The following is a 21,208-nucleotide window of genomic DNA, read 5'->3' on the forward strand; positions in this document are numbered from 1 at the left end:
CCCTCCCTGATGGTCATCAATTCCTTGCTTTTCATTTTATTTTACTACTAATGAATAATAGAGTTTAACGTAGTTTGGTTTTGGTTATGTTTGAACTTTATAGATTTCAAATATTGTATCTGCATCTTTTTCGTATAACAGTATGTTGTTGCATGCTACTGTGGTTTGTTCTAGTGTGGAACAGCAGTTAAAGTGTGGTCCATGAGGTTAAATATATTTTCATAAGAATACCCAGACATTATGTGTCTCTTTCACTCTCGTTCTCTTCAGCGCACGGAGATGGACCCTAGAGGCTTTATGACATCAACATCATACCAAATTGAAGGCAAAAGCAGATATGAGATTCTAGCTGTTTTTTGTTTTGCTAGACAAAGAGATTTGTAAAAATGTACGCTACATTTCTAACTATTTTTATTTAGAAAAATAGTTACTTTTCATTAAAAATGCTGTTTATCTTAGGGGAGCCTGGGTGGCGCAGTCGGTTAAGCGTCCGACTTCAGCCAGGTCACGATCTTGCGGTCCGGGAGTTCGAGCCCCGCATCAGGCTCTGGGCTGATGGCTCAGAGCCTGGAGCCTGTTTCCAATTCTGTGTCTCCCTCTCTCTCTGCCCCTTCCCCGTTCATGCTCTGTCTCTCTCTGTCCGAAAAATAAATAAACGTTGAAAAAAAAAAATTTAAAAAAAATGCTGTTTATCTTAAATGTAATAGGTTTATTGTTATTTTTAAATGAATTAATAAATATTATAAAGTTTTCTGTTTTAATTTATTAATATGATAAATATCTATTAGGTGGACATTTCTATTATTTCCAGGTTTTTACCATTATGAACAATATTCTGTGAACATTCTTGTACGTATTCCTAGTATATGAGTCATCAAGTTTGTCTAAGGACACTTAATTAGTGGAATTGATGGGTCATAGGTATGCATATTTGTAACTTTAGTAGAAAATGCCAGACATTTCCAAAGTGATTATATCAGTTTATACTTCATTTTGCCTGAGACAGTTTGGTAGGTTATAATTTTATACCATTATGTCTAAGTTTTTAAAATTACTCATAGTATTGTCTTACCTTTTAATCTTTTGTAATTACAGTTATGTACCTTTTTACATTCTTGATATATTTTTGCCTCTTCTCATTTTTTCTAATAAATCTTAGTAGTTTCTTTAAAACATAAACATGCACCAGCAATTCCATTTATAGGTATTTTTCCAAAAAAAATTGAAACGTAGGTCCACAAAATGCCTTGTACAAGAATGAATGTTTATAGCAAGTTTGCTCCTGATAGACCAGGCATCTCTTACCAGGATATTAAGTAAGGAAATTGCTATGTGGTGTATTCTTAAAATGAAAAGGAACAAACCACTGTACTACCAACAGATAAATGATCTCAAAGCATTGTGCTGACTGAATAAGTCAGACACAAAAATTAGACGCTCTATGATCCCGTCTGTATGAAGTTCTGAAATAGGCAAAACCACTCTGTATTGATAGAAATCAGATCAGTGGTTGCTTCGGATGGAATATTGACTGGGAAGGCACCTGACGGAGTGGTTACATGGGTTTTGACAAAACTGACCTAACTCTATATACTTAAAAATCTGTGCATTTTACTGTGTACATTATACCTCGAGAACTTCGACTAAAAAAGGAAATCCCAATAAAAAAAGAGGTTTGTTCGGTTTTGTTACTCTTGTAAAACCAACTTTTCATCATTAATGCTATTTTATCTTTGTTTATTATTTCATTACACTGGCCCCTTGCCTTTATTAATTTCACCCTTCTCCTTTTTGTGTTTATTCTCTTGTTTTTTTCTTGTCCTTAAATTAGATACTGAACTCATTAATTTTCATCCTTCTTTTCTTATTATAAGTGTTTAAGGATAGATTTTTCACTTTCATTATAGTCCATAAGGTTTGCCTAAGTTGTTAAATGTATATTAAAAACAATAAATAGGGGTGTCTGTGTGGCTCAGTCGGTTAAGTATCTGACTCTTGGTTTCAGCTCAGGTCATGATCTCACGGTTTGTGAGTTCGAGCCCCACGTCAAGGCTCTACTAGTGCAGAGCCTGCTTGGGCTCTTTCTCACTATCTCTCTGCCTCTCCCCTGCTTGCTCACTCTCTCTCAAAATAAACTTTAAAAAACACACAATAAATATCATGTACTGCTTACAAATAATTATCAAATAAACAACCATGTGTCTACCATCTAGGATGAAAAGAACATTACTAGTCCCCTGGACAATATCAAGTACATCTTTCTGTCTTCTACCATCTTGACTTTTGTTTTAATCCATTTTATTTTGTTTTCCTGGTTTTACCACCAGTGTGTCTGTTCCTAAACAGTATAGTGTTCATTCCTGAAAAACTGGAGAATAAGCACCAGTGTCGCTGTACAGGGACAGAAAAGTATTGCCGTTATTAGATAAATTGGCCTGAGAGAAAACAAGTTGAGAACTTCTAGGTCATAGTCTTGGCTTTGGTTATCTGAAAGTTTACAAGGGTCCTCTCTGGTGAAGTCAGTGGGCAAGGTCCTCAACAAGCTTTAAGAAATGCAGGGTATGGGGCGCCTGGGTGGCGCAGTCGGTTAAGCGTCCGACTTCAGCCAGGTCACGATCTCGCGGTCCGTGAGTTCGAGCCCCGCGTCAGGCTCTGGGCTGATGGCTCAGAGCCTGGAGCCTGTTTCCGATTCTGTGTCTCCCTCTCTCTCTGCCCCTCCCCCATTCATGCTCTGTCTCTCTCTGTCCCAAAAATAAATAAACGTTGAAAAAAAAAATTTAAGAAATGCAGGGTACTGTGGGGCCTCTGGGAGAGTTCTGGTGTGGACTTGGTAATAAGCATCTGGCAGAAATGCAGTCCGAGAGCGGGCTGCCCTGTGGTTCTGCCTCTATGCTCACCACAGCTCTCTCCAACCATCAGAAGCAGGTTTGTTTCGATTTACATGCATGTTCACCTTTCCTTCTCACATCTTCGATGGCCCTCCCGGGATCACCTTCCTTCAGCCTGAAGAAAATCCTTTAGATGAAGGTCTGTTGCTGAGAAAATTTTCTGGTTTTGTTTAGCTGAAATATCTTTATTTCATTCTCAATTCTTGATGAAGGCTGTACCAAAGAAACTATCTTCACTTTTCAGTCATCACCTGTAGTATATCATTCCCCTTTCTCCTGACTTTCAGTGTTGCCGATTAAAAACAAACAAACAAACAAACAGGGGCACCTGGGTGGCTCAGTTGGCTAAGCGCCTGACTTGGGCTCAGGTCATGATCTCACAGTTTGTGAGTTCAAGCCCCATGTCGGGTTGTGTGCTGACAGTTCAGAGCCTGGAGCCTGTTTCAGATTCTGTGTCTCCCTCTCTCTCTGCCTCTCCCCTGCTCATGCTGTCTCTGTTTCTCCCTCAAAAATAAATAAACATTTTTTTAAAAAGTTAAAAAACAAACAAAACATAATTGTCATTTCCTATGGGGTCTCTCTTTTTGCTTTGGCTACTTTTAAGATTTATTTTTCTTTGGTGTTTCTGGTTTTTTGTATGTCTAAGAACAGATTTATTTTTACATATCGTCATTATGGTCCCTTCTTCCTCCGGAATCTGTGCATTCGTGGAAATCCTCAGACCGTGGTGTAGATACCGTCTCTCCTACGCTGTCTCGATCCACTTCCGTGATCTCAGTTAGATGCATGTTAGACCTCTGTCTGGTCTCAATAAGCTAACTTTCATGTTTATTTTTGCCTTGTCTCTCTCTGTCATGTTCTCAGAGCCTTCGGTATGTCTGTCTTCCATGAAACTAGTTTTTTTCCCCTTTGGTTGTCTTATCTGCTTCTTCAGCCATCCCCTGGGTGATTGACCTCAGCAGTTGTTTTTATTTCCTTTTGGTCCCTTTCAAATCGGAGTTATTGTCAGTTGTCTCTTGTTGCTTATTCATCTTTGTGATTCAGTACTTTATCCCTTTAAGGCTTTCATAATAGCCCTTCCATATCTAATCATTCCCTTATCTGAAGTCTTGAAAGATCTAAATTTGTTGTTCCTGCCGACTCTCAGGCATGGTGACCTACGTCAGGTGCTTGACAACCTTGGCTTGTGAGCTCACATTTGCCTGATGTTATTTTTTAGAAATCATGCCAGCCCAGATTTGGGGGAAATTTCTTCCAAAGGTTGTTTGATTATGCTTTTGCCAGAAGTCAAGTGGATCCTAGTGCCCTACGACTCTTATATCCCCTATGAGCATCCTAGATTAATGCAAAAATGTCCAGCTCCTTTTCCCCACTTTGCTGCAGGACCTCAGGGCAACATCTCCTTTTCTATATATACTGTACCACTTACCTTATCACTACTTTCAGCTCTAGTTTCAGTTCTAGGGTGTCTTTTTTCAAGAGAGAAAATGTCTTTAGGACATCTCTTGCATTATGTAATGCCAGCCTTTCATAAAATATATTTTCGATCCAGCATCTAGTTGTTTTCTAACAGGAAACGTATTGTGGCATTTTACCAGAAACAAAAACCACATCTATTCTTCAAAGTTGCTATTATATATATGTACATACATAAATACTCATTAGCCCATTATTCTACTACATGCCATGTTGTGTGCTCATTTATATATGAATAAGATATTCCCTGTCTTCAAGGACATAAATAATTTCAATATAACATGACAAGAAGTAAGGTAAAGATACCCAAAGTTTTTTTTCTTTCCCCACGTGTGCTTTGATGGGGAACAAATGGGGAAGAGATATTCTAAAGTTAACTGGTTAAGGGTAATTGTATTTGAATAAGGCCCTGGATACCAACTTACATAGGATTTGTAAAACTAATAATGATAGTAGTAACATTTATGATGATCTAAGCAGTGTGGTTCCAGAGCCTATGTACTACTGTGCAGTGGCACCTTTCTTGAGTCAATGTGAATTCATTTGAAAAATTGAGATGCTGTTTCTTGTGAGAACGAACACAGATTAGTCTTCTTTAAGTTAGCTTTTTAAATATATATATAAAGTGAAAGGCACAGAGAGTTTAAATGAGAAGAAATAGCTGACAATCATAAGGTCACCTACTTTGACATATCTCACTTTTGTTGCAGGATGGGGAAATGGTGCTGCTGGATGGAGGTTGTGAGTCTTCTTGCTATGTGAGTGACATAACCCGGACCTGGCCTGTCAATGGCAGGTAGGACATCTACAGATCCCACTGCTTCTTAGGAGTATGAGTTGGAATATGGGTATATGAGGAATAAAGGACTAAAGAAATATACTCATTCCCTCTAGCTCAGGTTAACTGCCTTTGCAAAGTACCTGATGACTTTCTAAGACTGCTTTATTTATCATATCACTGGATCAGACACCTAGACACACCTAGTTAGCACACCCAATTAACATTCACATTTTTAAAAAATAAATTTGAAGAGTGCCTGCCTGGCTCAGTCAGTAGAACATACAACTCTTGATCTCAGTGTTGTAAGTTTGAGCCCCACACTGGGTGTGGAGATTACTTAAAAATAGAATCTTTAAAAAAAAAATTAAGGGGCACCTGAGTGGCTCAGTGGATTAAGCATCCGACTCTTGATTTTGGCTCAGGTCACAGTCTCACAGTTCATGAGATCAAGCCCTGTGTCGGGCTTTGTGCTGACAGTGCAGAGCCTGCTTGAGATTCTCGCTTTCTCTCTGTCTATCCCTGCCTCTCCCCGCGTCTCCCCCACTTGCACTCACACCCTCTCAATATAAATAAACATTTTTTTCATTAAAAAAATTTTTTTATGTCTATCACTGAGAGAGAGAGTGAGGGAGGGGCAGGGAGAGAGGGAGACACAGAATCTGAAGCAGGCTCCAGGCTCCAAGCTGTCAGCACAGAGCCCGACGTGGCACTCAAACTCACAAGCCGTGAGATCAGACCTGAGCTAAAGTCAGACACTTAACCAACTGAGCCACCCAGGAGCCCCTAAATAAACGTTTTTTAAAAAATAAAAAATTAATTGGGGCGCCTGGGTGGCGCAGTCGGTTAAGCGTCCGACTTCAGCCAGGTCACGATCTCGCGGTCCGTGAGTTCGAGCCCCGCGTCAGGCTCTGGGCTGATGGCTCGGAGCCTGGAGCCTGTTTCCGATTCTGTGTCTCCCTCTCTCTCTGCCCCTCCCCCGTTCATGCTCTGTCTCTCTCTGTCCCAAAAATAAAAATAAATGTTGAAAAAAAAAATTTTTAAAATAAAAAAAAATAAAAATAAAAATAAAAAATTAACTTTAAATAAATAGACTGGGTGGCTCAGTCTATTGAGTGTCCAACTTTGGCTCAGTCATAATCTCATGGTTCATGAGTTCAAGCCCTGCATTGAGCTCACTGCTGTCAGCACAGAGCCTGTTTCAGATCCTCTGTCCACCCTCCCCCCCACCCGCCTCTCCCCTGCTCATACTCTCTCAAAAATAAACATTTAAAAATAAAATAAATAAATTTGAAGTTTTTATTTTCTGATTACAAAAGTAATTCCAGTATTCCGTTAAAAAAAAATCACTAGACATGAGAAGAATCAGGAAAAGAATCAAAATAACCATAGTCGAGAAAAATACAGCCCATAAAAGCAGATCTTGAATAACCCTAAAATTTCAATGAGCAGACAAGAACTTTAAAGCAGCTATTATAGATATGTTCAAAGAGTTAAAGGAACAAATATAAATATAGTGAGTGAACAGATTGGGAGTTTCAGTAAGAAATAAGAAACTAAGAAATAAGAACCAAGGATTCTGGGGAGATGGCAACAAAAGCATAGTTTTTCTGTCTCTCCAAATTGTCAAATAACAGTAGTGCAACTAGGTAGCAAAACCAAACACTGGGTGATAGGGTATCACTTCAACCTAAAAGTACAAACACTTATGAACACACTCTATACAACCACAAGACCTGGCTGGTATCACTATCTGTGTGGAAGGAAAAAGAAGGAAACAACAGTAGTGGAAGAAGCTGTCTGAAGTGCTTGAGAACAAAGGAACTCCCAAATAACCAATAGCTGTTCACTGGAAAGGATGATGACCAATTCGAGAACAGAAACTGAAATGGGAAAGCTTTGTCACTCCAAAGGCCCAAGGAAGTTTGAGGGTGCTGTGCTCCCTTCTCACACTGAGGAGAAACTGCTGGAAGTAGAATTGAAATTGAGCAAGTTAGGGACAAGGGAAAGGAATGAGTGGGAGAGGAATTGAAAGCAAGCTACCATATTGTTTACCACTGCACCAAAACAAGAAAAAACTCTGATGCTAAAAAATCTTTCCTAAATTCTGCCTCATTCAGAAGTTCAGGAAAATTAATTTCACATAAAGTAAGCAATAAAAAAAGTATCTTGGTTAATCTCATACAAAGTTAATAAAAAACAAAGAAATATAAAACAAAAGAGTAAAAGATGATTTTAATTCTGTCCTCCTTGTGTCCTCAAGAACCCAGAAGAAAGAAGGCAAATGAAATATAGAGAGGTTACATAAAAATCCTGTGGTCTCAAATTTTAATTGAAATATCAGTATGCGCTCAGGGGCGCCTGGGTGACTCGGTTAAGCTTCCTACTTCAGCTCAGGTCATAAGGTTCGTGATTCAAGCCTCGCATCAGGCTCGCTGCTGTCAGCACAGAACCTGCTTCAGATCCTCTCTGCACCTCCCCTGCTTGCTCTCTCTCTTTTATTTTTTTTTATTTATTTTTTTAATTTTTTTTTAACGTTTATTTATTTTTGAGACAAAGAGAGACAGAGCATGAACAGGGGAGGGGCAGAGAGAAAGGGGGACACAGAATCTGAAACGGGCTCCAGGCTCTGAGCTGTCAGCACAGAGCCCGACGCGGGGCTTGAATTCACGGATCGTTAGATCATGACCTGAGCTGAAGTCGGACACTTAACTGACTGAGCCACCCAGGCGCCCCACACTCTCTCTTTTAAATATAAACATTTAAAAAATTACATGAAGTGAATGAAAAATAGAGAATTAAAATTATTACCATTTTGCAACACCCATTAATGTATAGATATAAGTACGAAGGATCAGTGGCTGCTAAGATCACAAAAAGAGATAATCAGATATCATGTGCCTCCTACAATTTTGCCAAGTACTACATATAGCCAGTCTTACCAAAGAGACTGAACCTGAGTCTGATTCATTCTTGGGGTCCAACTGCCAATTTGTAACAAATAAAAAAGACAAAGGAATATGTTGAACTGCGCTAAGAGGATATGTATGTTAGCTCGAGTTGCCGTAACAAAATACAACAGACTTAGTGGCTTAGACAACAAAAATTTATTTCTCACGGTTCTGAAAGCTGGGAAGTCCAAGATCAAGGTGCTAGCAAGGTAGGTTTCCTCCGGAGGCCTCTTCTCCTGGCTTGTAAGCAGCCGCCATCTTGCTGTATGCTCACATGACCTCTTTTACACAAAGAGAGAAAGCAAGAGAAAGCAAGCTCTGTGGTGTCTCTTCTTATAAGAACACTAATTCCGTCAGAGCAGGGCCCCGCTTTTATGACTTCATGTTACCTTAGTTACTTCCTTTAGAGGCCTCATCTCCCAAATACAGCCACACTAATGGGTAGGGCTTCAACATAAGAAGTTTGGAGAAACACAGGCATTCATTCTGTGAATACAATTAGCAAAATTCAGACTGTGACAAACCCTGTATTTCAAACAGCCTGGATTCTTTAACACATAATTTACGAGGGAATAAAAAAGGCTAGAAAAAAGAACCTGTTGTGGTGCCTGTGTGGCTCAGTCGGTTAAGCGTCCGACTTTGGCTCAGGTCGTGATTTCACAGTTTGTGAGTTTGAACTCCACATTGGACTCTGTGCTGGCAGCTCAGAGCTTGGAGCCTGCCTCGGATTCTGTGACTCCCTCTCTCTCTATCCCTCCCCTGCTCACACTCTGTCTCCCTCTGTCTCTCAAAAAATAAATAAACATTAAAAAAAGAGAAAGGAACCTGTTGACTAAAAGAGATTCAAGAGAAATCAAATTTATTTTAAATAAGCAGGAAGATAATTATTCTGGGATGCACATTTGGGTTATAAAATAGTTTTTTAAATACAAGGAATGGAAAGTGACTGTTAATGGATACAAGAAGGGGGAGGGGGCATGAAAATGCTCTGGAATTAGATAGTGATGATGGTTGCACAACTTTGTGAAAATGCTAAAAACCACGAAACTGTAAACTTTTTAAAGTGGGTGAATTTTATGATCTAGAAACTATATCAGTAAAAATGATAAACATGTACATGCAAATGAAAAACTACAAGGAAATGATAACTGGGAAAGTTAGAGTAATGGTTACATGCTGGGAGAATTGTAATAGTTACGAGGCACATAGAAGGGACTTCTGTGACAGTTAGCCAAGTTCCACCTTTTATCTGACTGGTCAACCTTACACTAATTTCTTAAGGTATTTATATTTGGTTTGTTTGGCTTTCTGTGCCTCTGTTCTGTTTACAATAAAAAGATTTTTTTCAAAAACTAAATAAATTCTAAAACCGAAAAGTACAGTAGCTGAAATGGATAATTCACTAGGTGGACCTTACAGTCCAATTGGAGGCAGAAGTCAAGTGAACTTGAAGAGAAATAGAAATTATCCAGTCTGAAGAACAGAAATATACTGTAGAAGAATGAACAAAACCTCAGAGACCTATGAGATATTTTCAAGCCATCTAACATACATCTAATTAGAGCCCCAGAAATTGAAGAGCGAATGCGTCAGAAAAAACCTTTGAAGAAATAATGGCCAAAATCTTCCCAAGTGTGGTGAAAGATAACAACTTATAGATGTGAATTACATTATTGACCACCTTGATTGTATTGACATTTGTCCAACTTGTACAGCTCAGATTTATGCATTTTAGTGTATATAAAATTTACACTAAAAATAGAACTATTAATGGGGCACCTGGGTGGCTCAGTCCAACTCTTGATTTCGACTCAGGTCGTGATCTCACTGTTTGTGGGTTCCAGGCCTATGTCAGGCTCTGTGCTGGCAGTGTGAACCCTGCTTGAGATTCTCTCTCTCTCTCTCTCTCTCTCTCTCTCTCTCTCTCCCCTCCTCCTCCTCCTCCTCCCCTGCTTGTTCTGTCTCTTTCAAAATAAATAAACTTTAAAAAAAAGAACTATTAATGGGTACCTGGTGGCTCAGTTTGTTAAGCATCTGACTCTTGGTTTTATTTGGCTCCAGTCATGATCTCGGGGTTCGTGAGTTCAAGCCCTGTGTCAATTAGAGTCTCCTTTGGATTCTCTGTCTTTGCCCCTCCCCTACTTGCACGTGGGTGCATCCTTCACGCTTTCTCTCTCTCTCTCTCTCAAAAATAAGCAAAATAAATAAATAAATAAATAAATAAATAAATAAATAAATAAGAACTATTAAAAGCTCTTTAGAGATACTGTGGGGAGGGGCGCCTGGGTGGCGCAGTCGGTTAAGCGTCTGACTTCAGCCAGGTCACGATCTCGCGGTCCGGGAGTTCGAGCCCCGCGTCAGGCTCTGGGCTGATGGCTCAGAGCCTGGAGCCTGTTTCCGATTCTGTGTCTCCCTCTCTCTCTGCCCCTCCCCCATTCATGCTCTGTCTCTCTCTGTCCCAAAAATAAATAAACGTTGAAAAAAAAAAAAGAAATACTGTGGGGGTTGGAGTGTGGGCAGCCTCATAGTGACACAAATATAACATGTTGCTCATGGCCAAACTTGGATTTGGGATGTAGATGTTCATTGTACTCATTATATTGTTATATTTAACCATTCTTATTAGGGGACATTTAAAGTTTATTACAGTGAACATTTTTATGTACTCAGCTTTCTTTGAATTTCAAATATTTTCTCTTTTTTTTCAATATATGAAATTTATTATCAAATTGGTTTCCATACAACACCCAGTGCTCATCCCAAAAGGTACCCTCCTCAATACCCATCACTCACCCTCCCCTCCCTCCCACCCCCCATCCACCCTCAGTTTGTTCTCAGTTTTTAAGAGTCTCTTATGCTTTGGCTCTCTCCCACTCTAACCTCTTTTTTTTTCCTTTCCCTCCCCCATGGGTTTCTGTTAAGTTTCTCAGGATCCACATAAGAGTGAAACCATATAGTATCTGTCTTTCTCTGTATGGCTTATTTCACTTAGCATCACACTCTCCAGTTCCATCCACGTCGCTACAAAGGGCCATATTTCATTCTTTCTCATTGCCACGTAGTACTCCATTGTGCATATAAACCACAATTTCTTTATCCATTCATCAGTTGATGGACATTTAGGCTCTTTCCATAATTTGGCTATTGTTGAGAATGCTGCTATAAACATTGGGGTACAAGTGCCCCTATGCATCAGTACTCCTGTATCCCTTGGGTAAATTCCTAGCAGTGCTACTGCTGGGTCATAGGGTAGGTCTATTTTTAATTTTTTGAGGAACCTCCACACTGTTTTCCAGAGTGGCTGCACCAATTTGCATTCCCACCAACAGTGCGAGAGGGTTGCCGTTTCTCCACATCCTCCCCAGCATCTATAGTCTCCTGATTTGTTCATTTTGGCCACTCTGACTGGCGTGAGGTGATATCTGAGTGTGGGTTTGATTTGTATTTCCCTGATGAGGAGCGACGTTGAGCATCTTTTCATGTGCCTGTTGGCCATCCGGATGTCTTCTTTAGAGAAGTGTCTATTCATGTTTTCTGTCCATTTCTTCACTGGGTTATTTGTTTTTCGTCAAATATTTTCTTAGGATGGATTCTTAGCACAGAATTATAAGCTCAAATTTTATGAATATTTTTATTAAAACCTTTGACTTAATCAGCTATACTAATTTACACTCCCCATCAGCAGTGTAGAAAATACATATCATACACCGCACCAGCTTAATTTTTTCTCGTTTTTCTCCATGATTGCTAAAGAAATTATTATTCTAAGGATACCTAGTAGCCAGAGTATCTACTAGTGTATCTCATGACATAGGCTTTACCTACAAGAAGTGGATTCCTAGGCTTTGTTTTCTTTTGCTTTTTAAATGTTCATTTATTTTGAGAGAGAGAGAGAGCACATGGTGAGAGTGGAGGAGAAGCAGAGAAAGAGGGAGAGAGAGAATCCTAAGCAGGTTCCACACCAACAGCACATGAGCCCAACCTGGGGCTCCAACTCAGGAACTGTGAGATCATGGCCTGAGCCAAAAACCAAGAGTCAGAGATGCTTAGCCAACTGAGCCACCCAAGCACCCTTTGTGTGTGTGTGTGTGTGTGTGTGTGTGTGTGTAAAGTGGTAAAAAAAAAAAAATGGAAAGGATCAAGTTGAGGCTGGTCTGACCCTCCAGATGCATTCATGGCTGACTTTATCTGCTAGCCTCACCTCATGTATATCTGCTGATCGTTTGCAGGAGAGGCTGTTGCTGCCCCAGCTTGAAGAGTTATTGTTCTTCCTATTGAGTGTCTAGGTCACAATTAAGGTCCTGTCAGTACTGATATATTGATACTGATTAGGTATCAACAATGCCCCATCATCAGCACCTTGGAGTTTTTCCTAATCAGACTTGGAAGCAAACTTCCTGCAATATCAGATTATTCCAAAAGTGAGTTCTTTGGTTTTCCTGTCCCCAGATTCACAGCACCTCAGGCAGAACTCTATGAAGCTGTTCTAGAGATTCAGAGAGATTGTCTGACGCTCTGCTCCCCTGGGACAAGCTTGGAGAACATCTACAGCTTGATGCTGACACTGATAGCCCAGAAGCTTAAGGAGTTGGGGATTGTGAAGAACATTAAGGAAAATAATGCCTTCAAGGTATGGCCCCTCTTTTGACCTCGGCTCTCAAGAACACCTGATGTGCTGCTGGGTTTCAGCCTCTAGAAAACTAATTAGATTTAAAAATGGTCTTTGTGATTCTTCATCTAGAAGAGGTTTAGATTGAACGTGGATTAAAACAAAAGGAGTCAGTACTTATTTCTTCCAGAAGATGGCAGCACATTCTAGATCGTTGCATCCTGTGTAAGTAGCTCAGTGGGCAGAAAATATAAAATGAAGGCTGATGCAGACAGAATGGAAAAGGACACAAAAAGGATAAAAGGTTAACTCTCAATCCTTTTGTGGTGATTTTGAAAAGTAGAAATCATGGGGGAGGGTGTTTGTTGCTTCAGTGACATTGGTGAGACTAACAATATCCCCAAGGGCCACGTCTTTGGTGAATTTCATCTGTAGCCAAAATGTAATGATATTCAGTAAAAATGTAAAACCTTAGCTGTAAATTAAGATGCCAGGTGGCCACACCAAACAGACCATTAAGGCATCTCATCTCCAAGTTTAGGCTGCCAGGATTTCTTTTATCAACAGGCAAGACGCTATAAATTCCTCCTGCTGCTGCAGCCAACAAATCTAATTAACAGATAGGAATATCCAAGCCGGTAAATGCCTAATAATTACTGTGTTAATTTAATGTCCTGTGCCTACTCCACAAGTTGCTGTGAGATATTCAGTCTCCAGAGCAGGCTTTCTGAGAGGGACTTGTGAACATTGAAAAGAGAACTATTCTAACGTAATCATCCTCCCTCCACCCTGAAAAGAGTTTCATTTACTGTAGTCATTGCTGGGGTTACCCAAGTCAGCATGTAGTATATCAAATAGTGGGAATGGAAACTTGGACGCATTCGAATGCCATCAGCAGAATTGCATTTAAGAGGTAGCAGTTTATCGGGTCTCTTAGGCATTAGCCAGAGGACAGGTTAAACCTAAGTGGCAGAACCAGGGGAGAGGTATTAACACATATCTCACTGATCGATACATGCCCAGCTTTCCCCTTAAGGGGTCATTGCCCTAATAACACTGTGGTGATTATCTTTTCCAGACTGCTCGAAAATACTGCCCTCATCACGTTGGCCATTACCTCGGGATGGATGTCCACGACACCCCTGACATGCCCCGTTCCCTCCCTCTACAGCCTGGTATGGTAATCACAGTAGAGCCAGGTAAGGGCGGGTGCAGGCCCTGATCCCGTGGGACACATGACACTATCAGGTAGAAAGGTAAATGTTGCTTAGTTTTACCTGAACCAACATAATTAAATTAGGAGAGACAGGAAAATGGATCTCTTCAGTGTAGAAGGGAATTTTATTTTAGATTTTCCTTGAGCTTTCCTATTTAACATCACACAATTTGTTTCATTTGACTTCTCCAGTAAACAACAGATGGAGACTGCTTTCTATAAGTAGATATTAAGAAATAAATCTTTTTTTAAACCCTGCCTTTCCCGGGGCCAATTTCTACTCGTCTCCTGTTTAGTGGTGGGATGCTCACGCCTCTGAAGCCACAGGTGCTTTCCTTCAGAGAGCTGCTCTACTTCTTGGTGTCCAGGTCCTTTCTCCCAAGTTTGACAGGACGCTGGCAATCTAATGGCTCCCCGGCTTGAACGATCCTGGGCAGTGGACAGAACTCCACCGAAAAGTGGTGGTCACAGTGGAGTGTAAGGACTGATGTTACAAGAGGGATTTTTGGTTTTGTTTTTTGTTTTTAATTTTTAGAGAGAGAGTGAGGGGGAGAGAGAGAGAGAGAGAGAACCTTAAGCAGGCTCCATGTTCAGCTCAGAGCCCATGGGGCTTGATCCCACAAGTCTGGGATCATGACCTGAGTCAAAATCAAGAGTCAGATGCTCAACCGACTGAGTCACCCAGGCACCCCAAGAGTGATTTAAAAAAATTTGTTGTTGTCGTTTGAGAAGGTGGGGGGGGGAGCAGAGAAAGAAGGGGACAGAGGATCCGAAGCGGGCTCTGTGCGGAAAGCGGAGAGCCCATTGTAGGGCTTGAACCCACGAACCATGAAATCATGACCTGAGCTGAAGACAGACGCGTAACTGACTGAGCCTCCCCGACGCCCCCCCCAAAAAATTTTTGATGTTTATTTATTTTTGAGTGACACAGAGTATGAGCAGGGGAGGGGCAAAGAGAACTGGAGACACAGAATATGAAACAGGCTTCAGGCTCTGAGCTGTCAGCACAGAGCCCAATACAGGGCTCAAACTCATGAGCCGTGAAATCTTGACCCGAGCCGAAGTCAGACACTTAATCAACCAGCTGAGCCACCCAGGTGCCCCCCAAGAGTGATTTTTAAATAATGATGCTGTTTTTGTCAAGAAAATGTATTTCAACAATAGATTTCAAGTGTTTTCATCTCTAAAGTATATAAATTATGTTGGGACCCGACTTTATAGTACCCAGTCACATGTTGCTATTATGTATGCCTTATGTATTATTCAGTATAGTCTGGTTGGTACATGGGTGCTTCCTTAGACTTTGAATACATTTTCCTTCGCTGATCTTTTTCTTTTTATCCCAGGGCAGCATCTGTGAGTATAGTGGAGGAAGTTTCCAGTTTCTTAAATATGAAAAGACCTGTTCTTATCTTACTTCATGATTAGAAAGAGGACTCTTAGAATTGTCCAAATGTCTGTCAAAGTCTTCCTGTTTCTCTCTTACTCTCCATTGTGTACATCAGTTATATTTACGGCTTATTGGAAAGAGCTTACTTGAGTTTTTCTAGTTTATGGTTGTTCAGGCTAATAATCTCAAAATAAGTGTTTTTCATATATTTTAAAATACTTTATGTCCTTATTTTAGCAAAGTTCCCTTTTCCCATGGGGTGACTCGGGAGGGAAAGAATGCATTTATATAATCTACTGGTTTCTGGCATATATTGACATACTCAAAAGTAACTTTAGTGGCCTGCTTGAACCACTAGAATATGACAGAATCATGATCACTATTATCACAGTCACGTGGCACCTGTAGTCTGGTTCACAAAACTAGAGTAATAGTTCTAGCAATGATAGCCAACATTTATTGACCATTATGTGCCACACACTTTTATGTGTATTACCTCATTTAATATCCAAAATTCTAGGTAGATACTATTAGGATCCCAGTTCTACAGATGAATTGTAACACGGAGAGGTTAACTTACTTATCCCAAATCATCCACTTACTGCCATTTATGAACAGCACATTCTTTTTTCTACTTTTCAGGCATTTATATTCCAGAGGATGACAGAGATGCCCCAGAGAAGTTTCGTGGTCTTGGTGTACGGATTGAAGATGATGTAGTGGTGACTCAGGACTCACCTCTCATCCTTTCTGCAGATTGTCCCAAAGAAATGAATGACATAGAACAGATATGCAGCAGGGCCTCTTGACCCTCACTGCAGCCCACGTGCAGCTCAGGTTCAAACGGGGTGTTTGTTCGCATCTGTGCGCGTGTCCTGAGTGTGTGTGTCTCTGTGTGCACATTTATACATGTGTTCTGTTTGGGAGTGTGGCAACTGTATGAATGTATGTAATTGTGTGTGATCTTTCTTTGTTGTAAGTATCTAGAAATCTGGAAAATTGAATTTTTGAACTGGATGTTACTACAACTTCAGTAACATTAACTCTGTACAGTTAATGACCAAGGCAGTTTGAATTTTTAAATGTAAAGAAAAATCGTGGTTACATATCTCCATGCATTCCAGTTAACACAATTAAATATACAGAAACTTTTCTCCTTCTCTCCAGGTCTTTCCCTTTCTGCACTTTGGCTAAGATCTACCTAATGTCATAAGATGTTTATGATGCTTGTATTTTGAGCTAACCACCAGTGTCTCTGCCTATACTAAAAACCACCTGTCAGTGATTGTGGGTGGCTAGTACATACCTTCTATAACTCCTGTCCATTTTTTCCAGATCCTACGTCTCTACTGGAGCCATATGAGCCCTTGTGGGCACTGGTGTCCTGCAGTCCCACCATTCAGCTCTAATCCAGATTCTAGCAACACTAACTATTAAAACAGTTTTGAGTTTTTCATGCTATTTGGCTGCCTATGGCCTGGAAAATGTTTAGACTCTTGATAAGGGAAGAGATGGAAGAGAAAGAAAAACATATATGTGTCTTCTGTAGATCTAGACCTCTGTCCATCTGTTCTCAGGCTGAAGATGATTCCTATCCCAGGCATCCATGCTTTCTTGATAGATTCTTAGTGCACTGACCCTTATGGCACACCCTAGAAGCTGCTGCCCCGGGGAAAAGGTAGATCCTCTCCTTAACCCTCTTGAAGTCGGAGGAATGGCACCCACGTTTCAGAGAGATGCTCCTGTTACAATTCTGTAGTTTCCTCTAGTGCAAAATGCGGAACTCACCAAGAGTTCACCAAGAACATCCTGTGATCCTTTCATTTCTCTAATATTAGCCCTGGAAGGGCAGTAGGAAGGAGTCATATTTCCCTCAACACGGCACTGGCTGCAGTCATACAAGAACTCAGTTTGCAGAATGAACAGGGCTAGATTGTCACAGGTGGTTTATTTGGGAGCTTCTGTCCTAGAACTAGTGTGTTCGCCTCCTTTAAACCTGGATATGGCCCAAGATGTACAGAACCTGCTGGTCGTTAAAGCGTAAAGTCAAGGGATTTTACCAAAGAAACAGGCGAGGGGATTAACACTTGGTGTTAGATATTTGCCCGTCTTACCAGGAAAACCCAAGGTACACAGCCAAAAGCAGGCACACGGCATCATCAGGGGACAAAGATCATGTTATAAATCAGTGATACACACGGTGTCCTGCCAGTGCTCACCCTCGAATGCTTGGCTCTGCTAAGCAGCTGTGGGAATGGACGGCCACACAGCCGGAGTCTCGTCCCCGGGCCTGTCCTCCCCCCCTCCCTCCAACTTCTCAGCCCTGTGCTACTTTCTAAAAGAAGGGGACTGAAAATAAATCCACAACTTCTCACCCTCTGGGCTTCTGTGGCCCCAACAACCCTTTCCTTGGATTGAGTTTTCTTTGTTCATTTACAATACTGAAATAAGGAATTTCCTTTTCTGGCTATAAATCGTTTTCAGTAGTCTTCAACTTTCTAAGTAAAAGCCCAGTGACTTTTATGTATCGCATCATACCTGGACATGAAACGGACTTCTGGTTAGAACCTAGTCAAGTTCTGCAGCTGTCGCGAGCCACAGAATGGCTGTTGCAGAATTCTTCTGGTGATTTTTAGTCCCTGGCCCAAGTATATTGTCCTTTGAGTCCCAGATTAACTTCAGTAGCTAAGCATCGGATCAGACTATCAGCACCATCAAGAGCTGGCCTAGTGTTTCTGGGCCGCCTGATATATTCAGAATTTGTTAAGCAGATAGTGGTGCACAGTGCAAGAATCTCACGCATTCTTAGCCACACCACAGACATGCCCCACATTTCCTCCATGTCGAAGTCTCATACACCAGCCTCTCCGAATGAAAACCTTAATTCTCAGAAATCCTTCAAATGTTACACTAGCATCTTTCTCCCTCAGTTGAAGAGAGATGGTTGGGTCATTGATGATGCATACCATCTAAATGAAGGAAGCACTTCCAGATAGGCTCTGCCACATCCGTTTGTGTGTTTGTCTCGGGAATTGCTGTTTTTCTTCATACTCAACAAACAGACTGTTTATTTAAAACACAGGAGTAGAAATACTGGAGTAGAAACCCTCCTCTTCCCATAGTCCTCATATCCAAATTAGGAAGGTACTCCTCATGAGATGATGTAAAGTTCTCTTTGTGTCTTCTTTTAAAACTTGGTTATTTTTTCACTAAGCTTTGTAACAAGGTCAGAAAGGGAAAAATCCTACCATAGACATTGTATCTTAATTTGAGATAAAGATTCATAAAATAAGAAAACCCAAGATAAAGACATTGTAAAATAGGAAAATTGAGCTGTTATATTTTTCAAAGCTTAGATAACCAACACCCTCCTTTAGCTTTCTTGATACTACAAAGATTACAGATCTGATGCAGGAGTGCTGGCTCCCCTTCCCCCATGTCTGTGTGAGAGATCACAAGTAAGGCATGGGGACTGCCCACCAGGTCAGTGGTGACCTCAGAGTCCTTTGGAACACTGTGTTTCCAATAACCGCTACCAATAAAACAAAGTTGGGATCTGAGTCAGAACCTATCTGCCACCCCTCAGTTGGCATATGATCAACAATGATGTAGTGTGTGTGTGTGTGTGTGTGTGTGTGTGTGTGTGTGAGTGTTAGAAAATAAGTGAGGACCCAGGCTGGTGGCAGCATAAAGGACCCTCTTGGAAGAGGTTTTTATGATGTTAATTTTTTTTTTTTTTTTTTTAATTTTAGTTTCCTGAGGTGGGAATCTGTCACCTAAAACTTAAGCTGATAGGGTTACATTTTAAGCCTGGGAAAATATACTTCAAGCTGAAGTGTTTAATGTTCCTAATATAATGAGAAAGTGAATGCATCATTAATGCTAATGTTTAATGAGAGCAGAATTCCGTTGTCACAAAGCATGTGGGTCCTCCTGACTGTTCTTAACCTCTGCCTAAGTGTCACTGAGGAACTTGGCATGAGCATCAGTATTGCTCAGATCAGGGGTCCCCACTGAAATCAAGGCCTTACAGGTTGTGCTCAATGAGGATCTGAGAGAGCTGCAGGCTTTGTTAGCATTTCTTAATGCTTTGTATGACTTTTGTGCAATTATACAAGTTCAGTTTGAACAGAACGCTGTTACTTTTTAAGGCTCTATCCACTGAAAATAGGTATGTCATTTCCCAACAAGGGAAAAGCATTTATTACTATCATTTTAAAAATAAACCATATAACAGTGTGTGGCATGTATGTGTTATTTTCACATCTAGAGTTTACAGCTTTAAATGTGAGAACGTTTTGTTTTACAAAATGTCTTATAAAGAGGCACACCTGGCTGGCTCAGTCAGAGTGTGCGACTCTTGATCTCAGGGCTGTGAGTTCAAGCCCACACTGGGCGTAGAGATTACTTAAATAAATACATATTTAGGGGCGCCTGGGTGGCGCAGTCGGTTAAGCGTCCGACTTCAGCCAGGTCACGATCTCGCGGTGCGTGAGTTCGAGCCCCGCGTCAGGCTCTGGGCTGATGGCTCAGAGCCTGGAGCCTGTTTCCGATTCTGTGTCTCCCTCTCTCTCTGCCCCTTCCCCGTTCATGCTCTGTCTCTCTCTGTCCCAAAAATAAATAAACGTTAAAAAAAAATACATATTTAAAAATATATAATTTAGGGACACCTGGGTGATTCAATCAGTTACATGTCCAACTCTTGATTTTGGCTCATGTCATTACCTCAGAGTCGTAAGATCAAGCCCCACATTGGGCATCGGGCCCCTGTCCTGGGCGTGGAACCTGGGTGGGATTCTCTCTCTCTACCTCTCTCTCTCTCTGCCCCTCCCCTGAATAAATAAATAAAAATTTTAAAAATATATACAGAGTATTAACTGCTGTCACAAAATCATGATTTAGACTTGAGATGATCTTATCAGAGGGGGGAAATGAATGGATTAGATCCAGCCAATTAAAAGATTGACTCAAGTATCTAATGTATAACATGGTGACTATAACTGATAACGCCATATTGTGTAATAGAAATGTGCTGAGAGAGTAGAACACAAATGTTCTCACCAAAAGAAGTTGGGGGGGGAATAAATATGTGAGTTGATTGATACATGTGTTAATTAACCAGACGGGGGGACATCCTTTCACAATGTGTATATCAAGTCATCATGATGTACACTTTAAATATCTTACAATTTGGTTAGTTACACCTCAAGAAAACTAGGGGGAAAAGGTTGACTCTCCACAAAACTGACCCATAGGTCTCCAGACAGCCCCTGTACCACTCCAGACTATAAACTTTGGCCATGAGCATTTTATGAAGGATGAATTTTGTAGGGAAGTAATACCAGTGTGCAAAGTTGTAAATTTGTGAACTTTCTCAGCCATATAAAGAGCCATAAATGTGGCCATTTCTTCCTAGTAGGAATCCTCTTTAAAATCTGAAGCTTTCTGGCTGGCTCAGTCAGTAGAGCATACAACTCTTGATCTTGGGGTTGTAAGTTTGAGCCCCGTGATAGGTGTAGAGATTACTTAAAATCTCTAAAAAAATTTTGTTTTAATCCTTAAATAAAATCTGAGGCTTTCTGTAAAGTGTGCCTCCAAACATTTTTCACATACTGGCATACATAAAAAGATATTTGTGAGGGGGTCCCTGGCTGGCTCAACTGGTGGGGCATGTGACTCTTGATCTCGGGGTTGTGAGTTTGAATCCCACATGTGGTATAGAGATTACTTAAAAATAAAATTTTCAGGGCGCCTGGGTGGCTCAGTTGGTTAAGCGTACGACTTCAGCTCAGGTCACGATCTTGCAGTCTGAGTTCGAGCCCCGTGTCGGGCTCTGTGCTGATGGCTCAGAGCCTGGAGCCTGCTTCAGATTCTGTGTCTCCCTCTCTCTCTGCCCCTTC

The 21,208-nt window shown here is 40.8% G+C and overlaps 1 protein-coding gene across 4 annotated transcripts in view; it reads left to right on the forward strand.

Moving 5' to 3' along the window:
- XPNPEP3 (X-prolyl aminopeptidase 3) overlaps positions 1–19,547 on the forward strand; it is a 76,113-nt gene extending 56,566 nt beyond the window's left edge. For 3 of the 4 annotated variants that reach the window (XM_047065987.1, XM_047065990.1, XM_047065991.1), the window contains exons 7-10: positions 5,075–5,160; positions 12,543–12,723; positions 13,781–13,901; positions 15,951–19,547. In XM_047065987.1, coding sequence (XP_046921943.1) covers positions 5,075–5,160; positions 12,543–12,723; positions 13,781–13,901; positions 15,951–16,117 — 555 coding nt within the window. In that variant the 3' untranslated portion in view covers positions 16,118–19,547. The remainder of the gene's footprint in view (positions 1–5,074; positions 5,161–12,542; positions 12,724–13,780; positions 13,902–15,950) is intronic. The other variant, XM_047065988.1, reaches the window with a different exon arrangement.
- Positions 19,548–21,208: the final 1,661 nt, after the last annotated feature.

The sequence above is a fragment of the Lynx rufus genome, unplaced genomic scaffold (genome assembly GCF_022079265.1).
Source record: "Lynx rufus isolate CCGP_SWC_20201006 ecotype Redwood Valley unplaced genomic scaffold, mLynRuf1.p SCAF_7, whole genome shotgun sequence".
Taxonomy (NCBI): domain Eukaryota; kingdom Metazoa; phylum Chordata; class Mammalia; order Carnivora; family Felidae; genus Lynx; species Lynx rufus.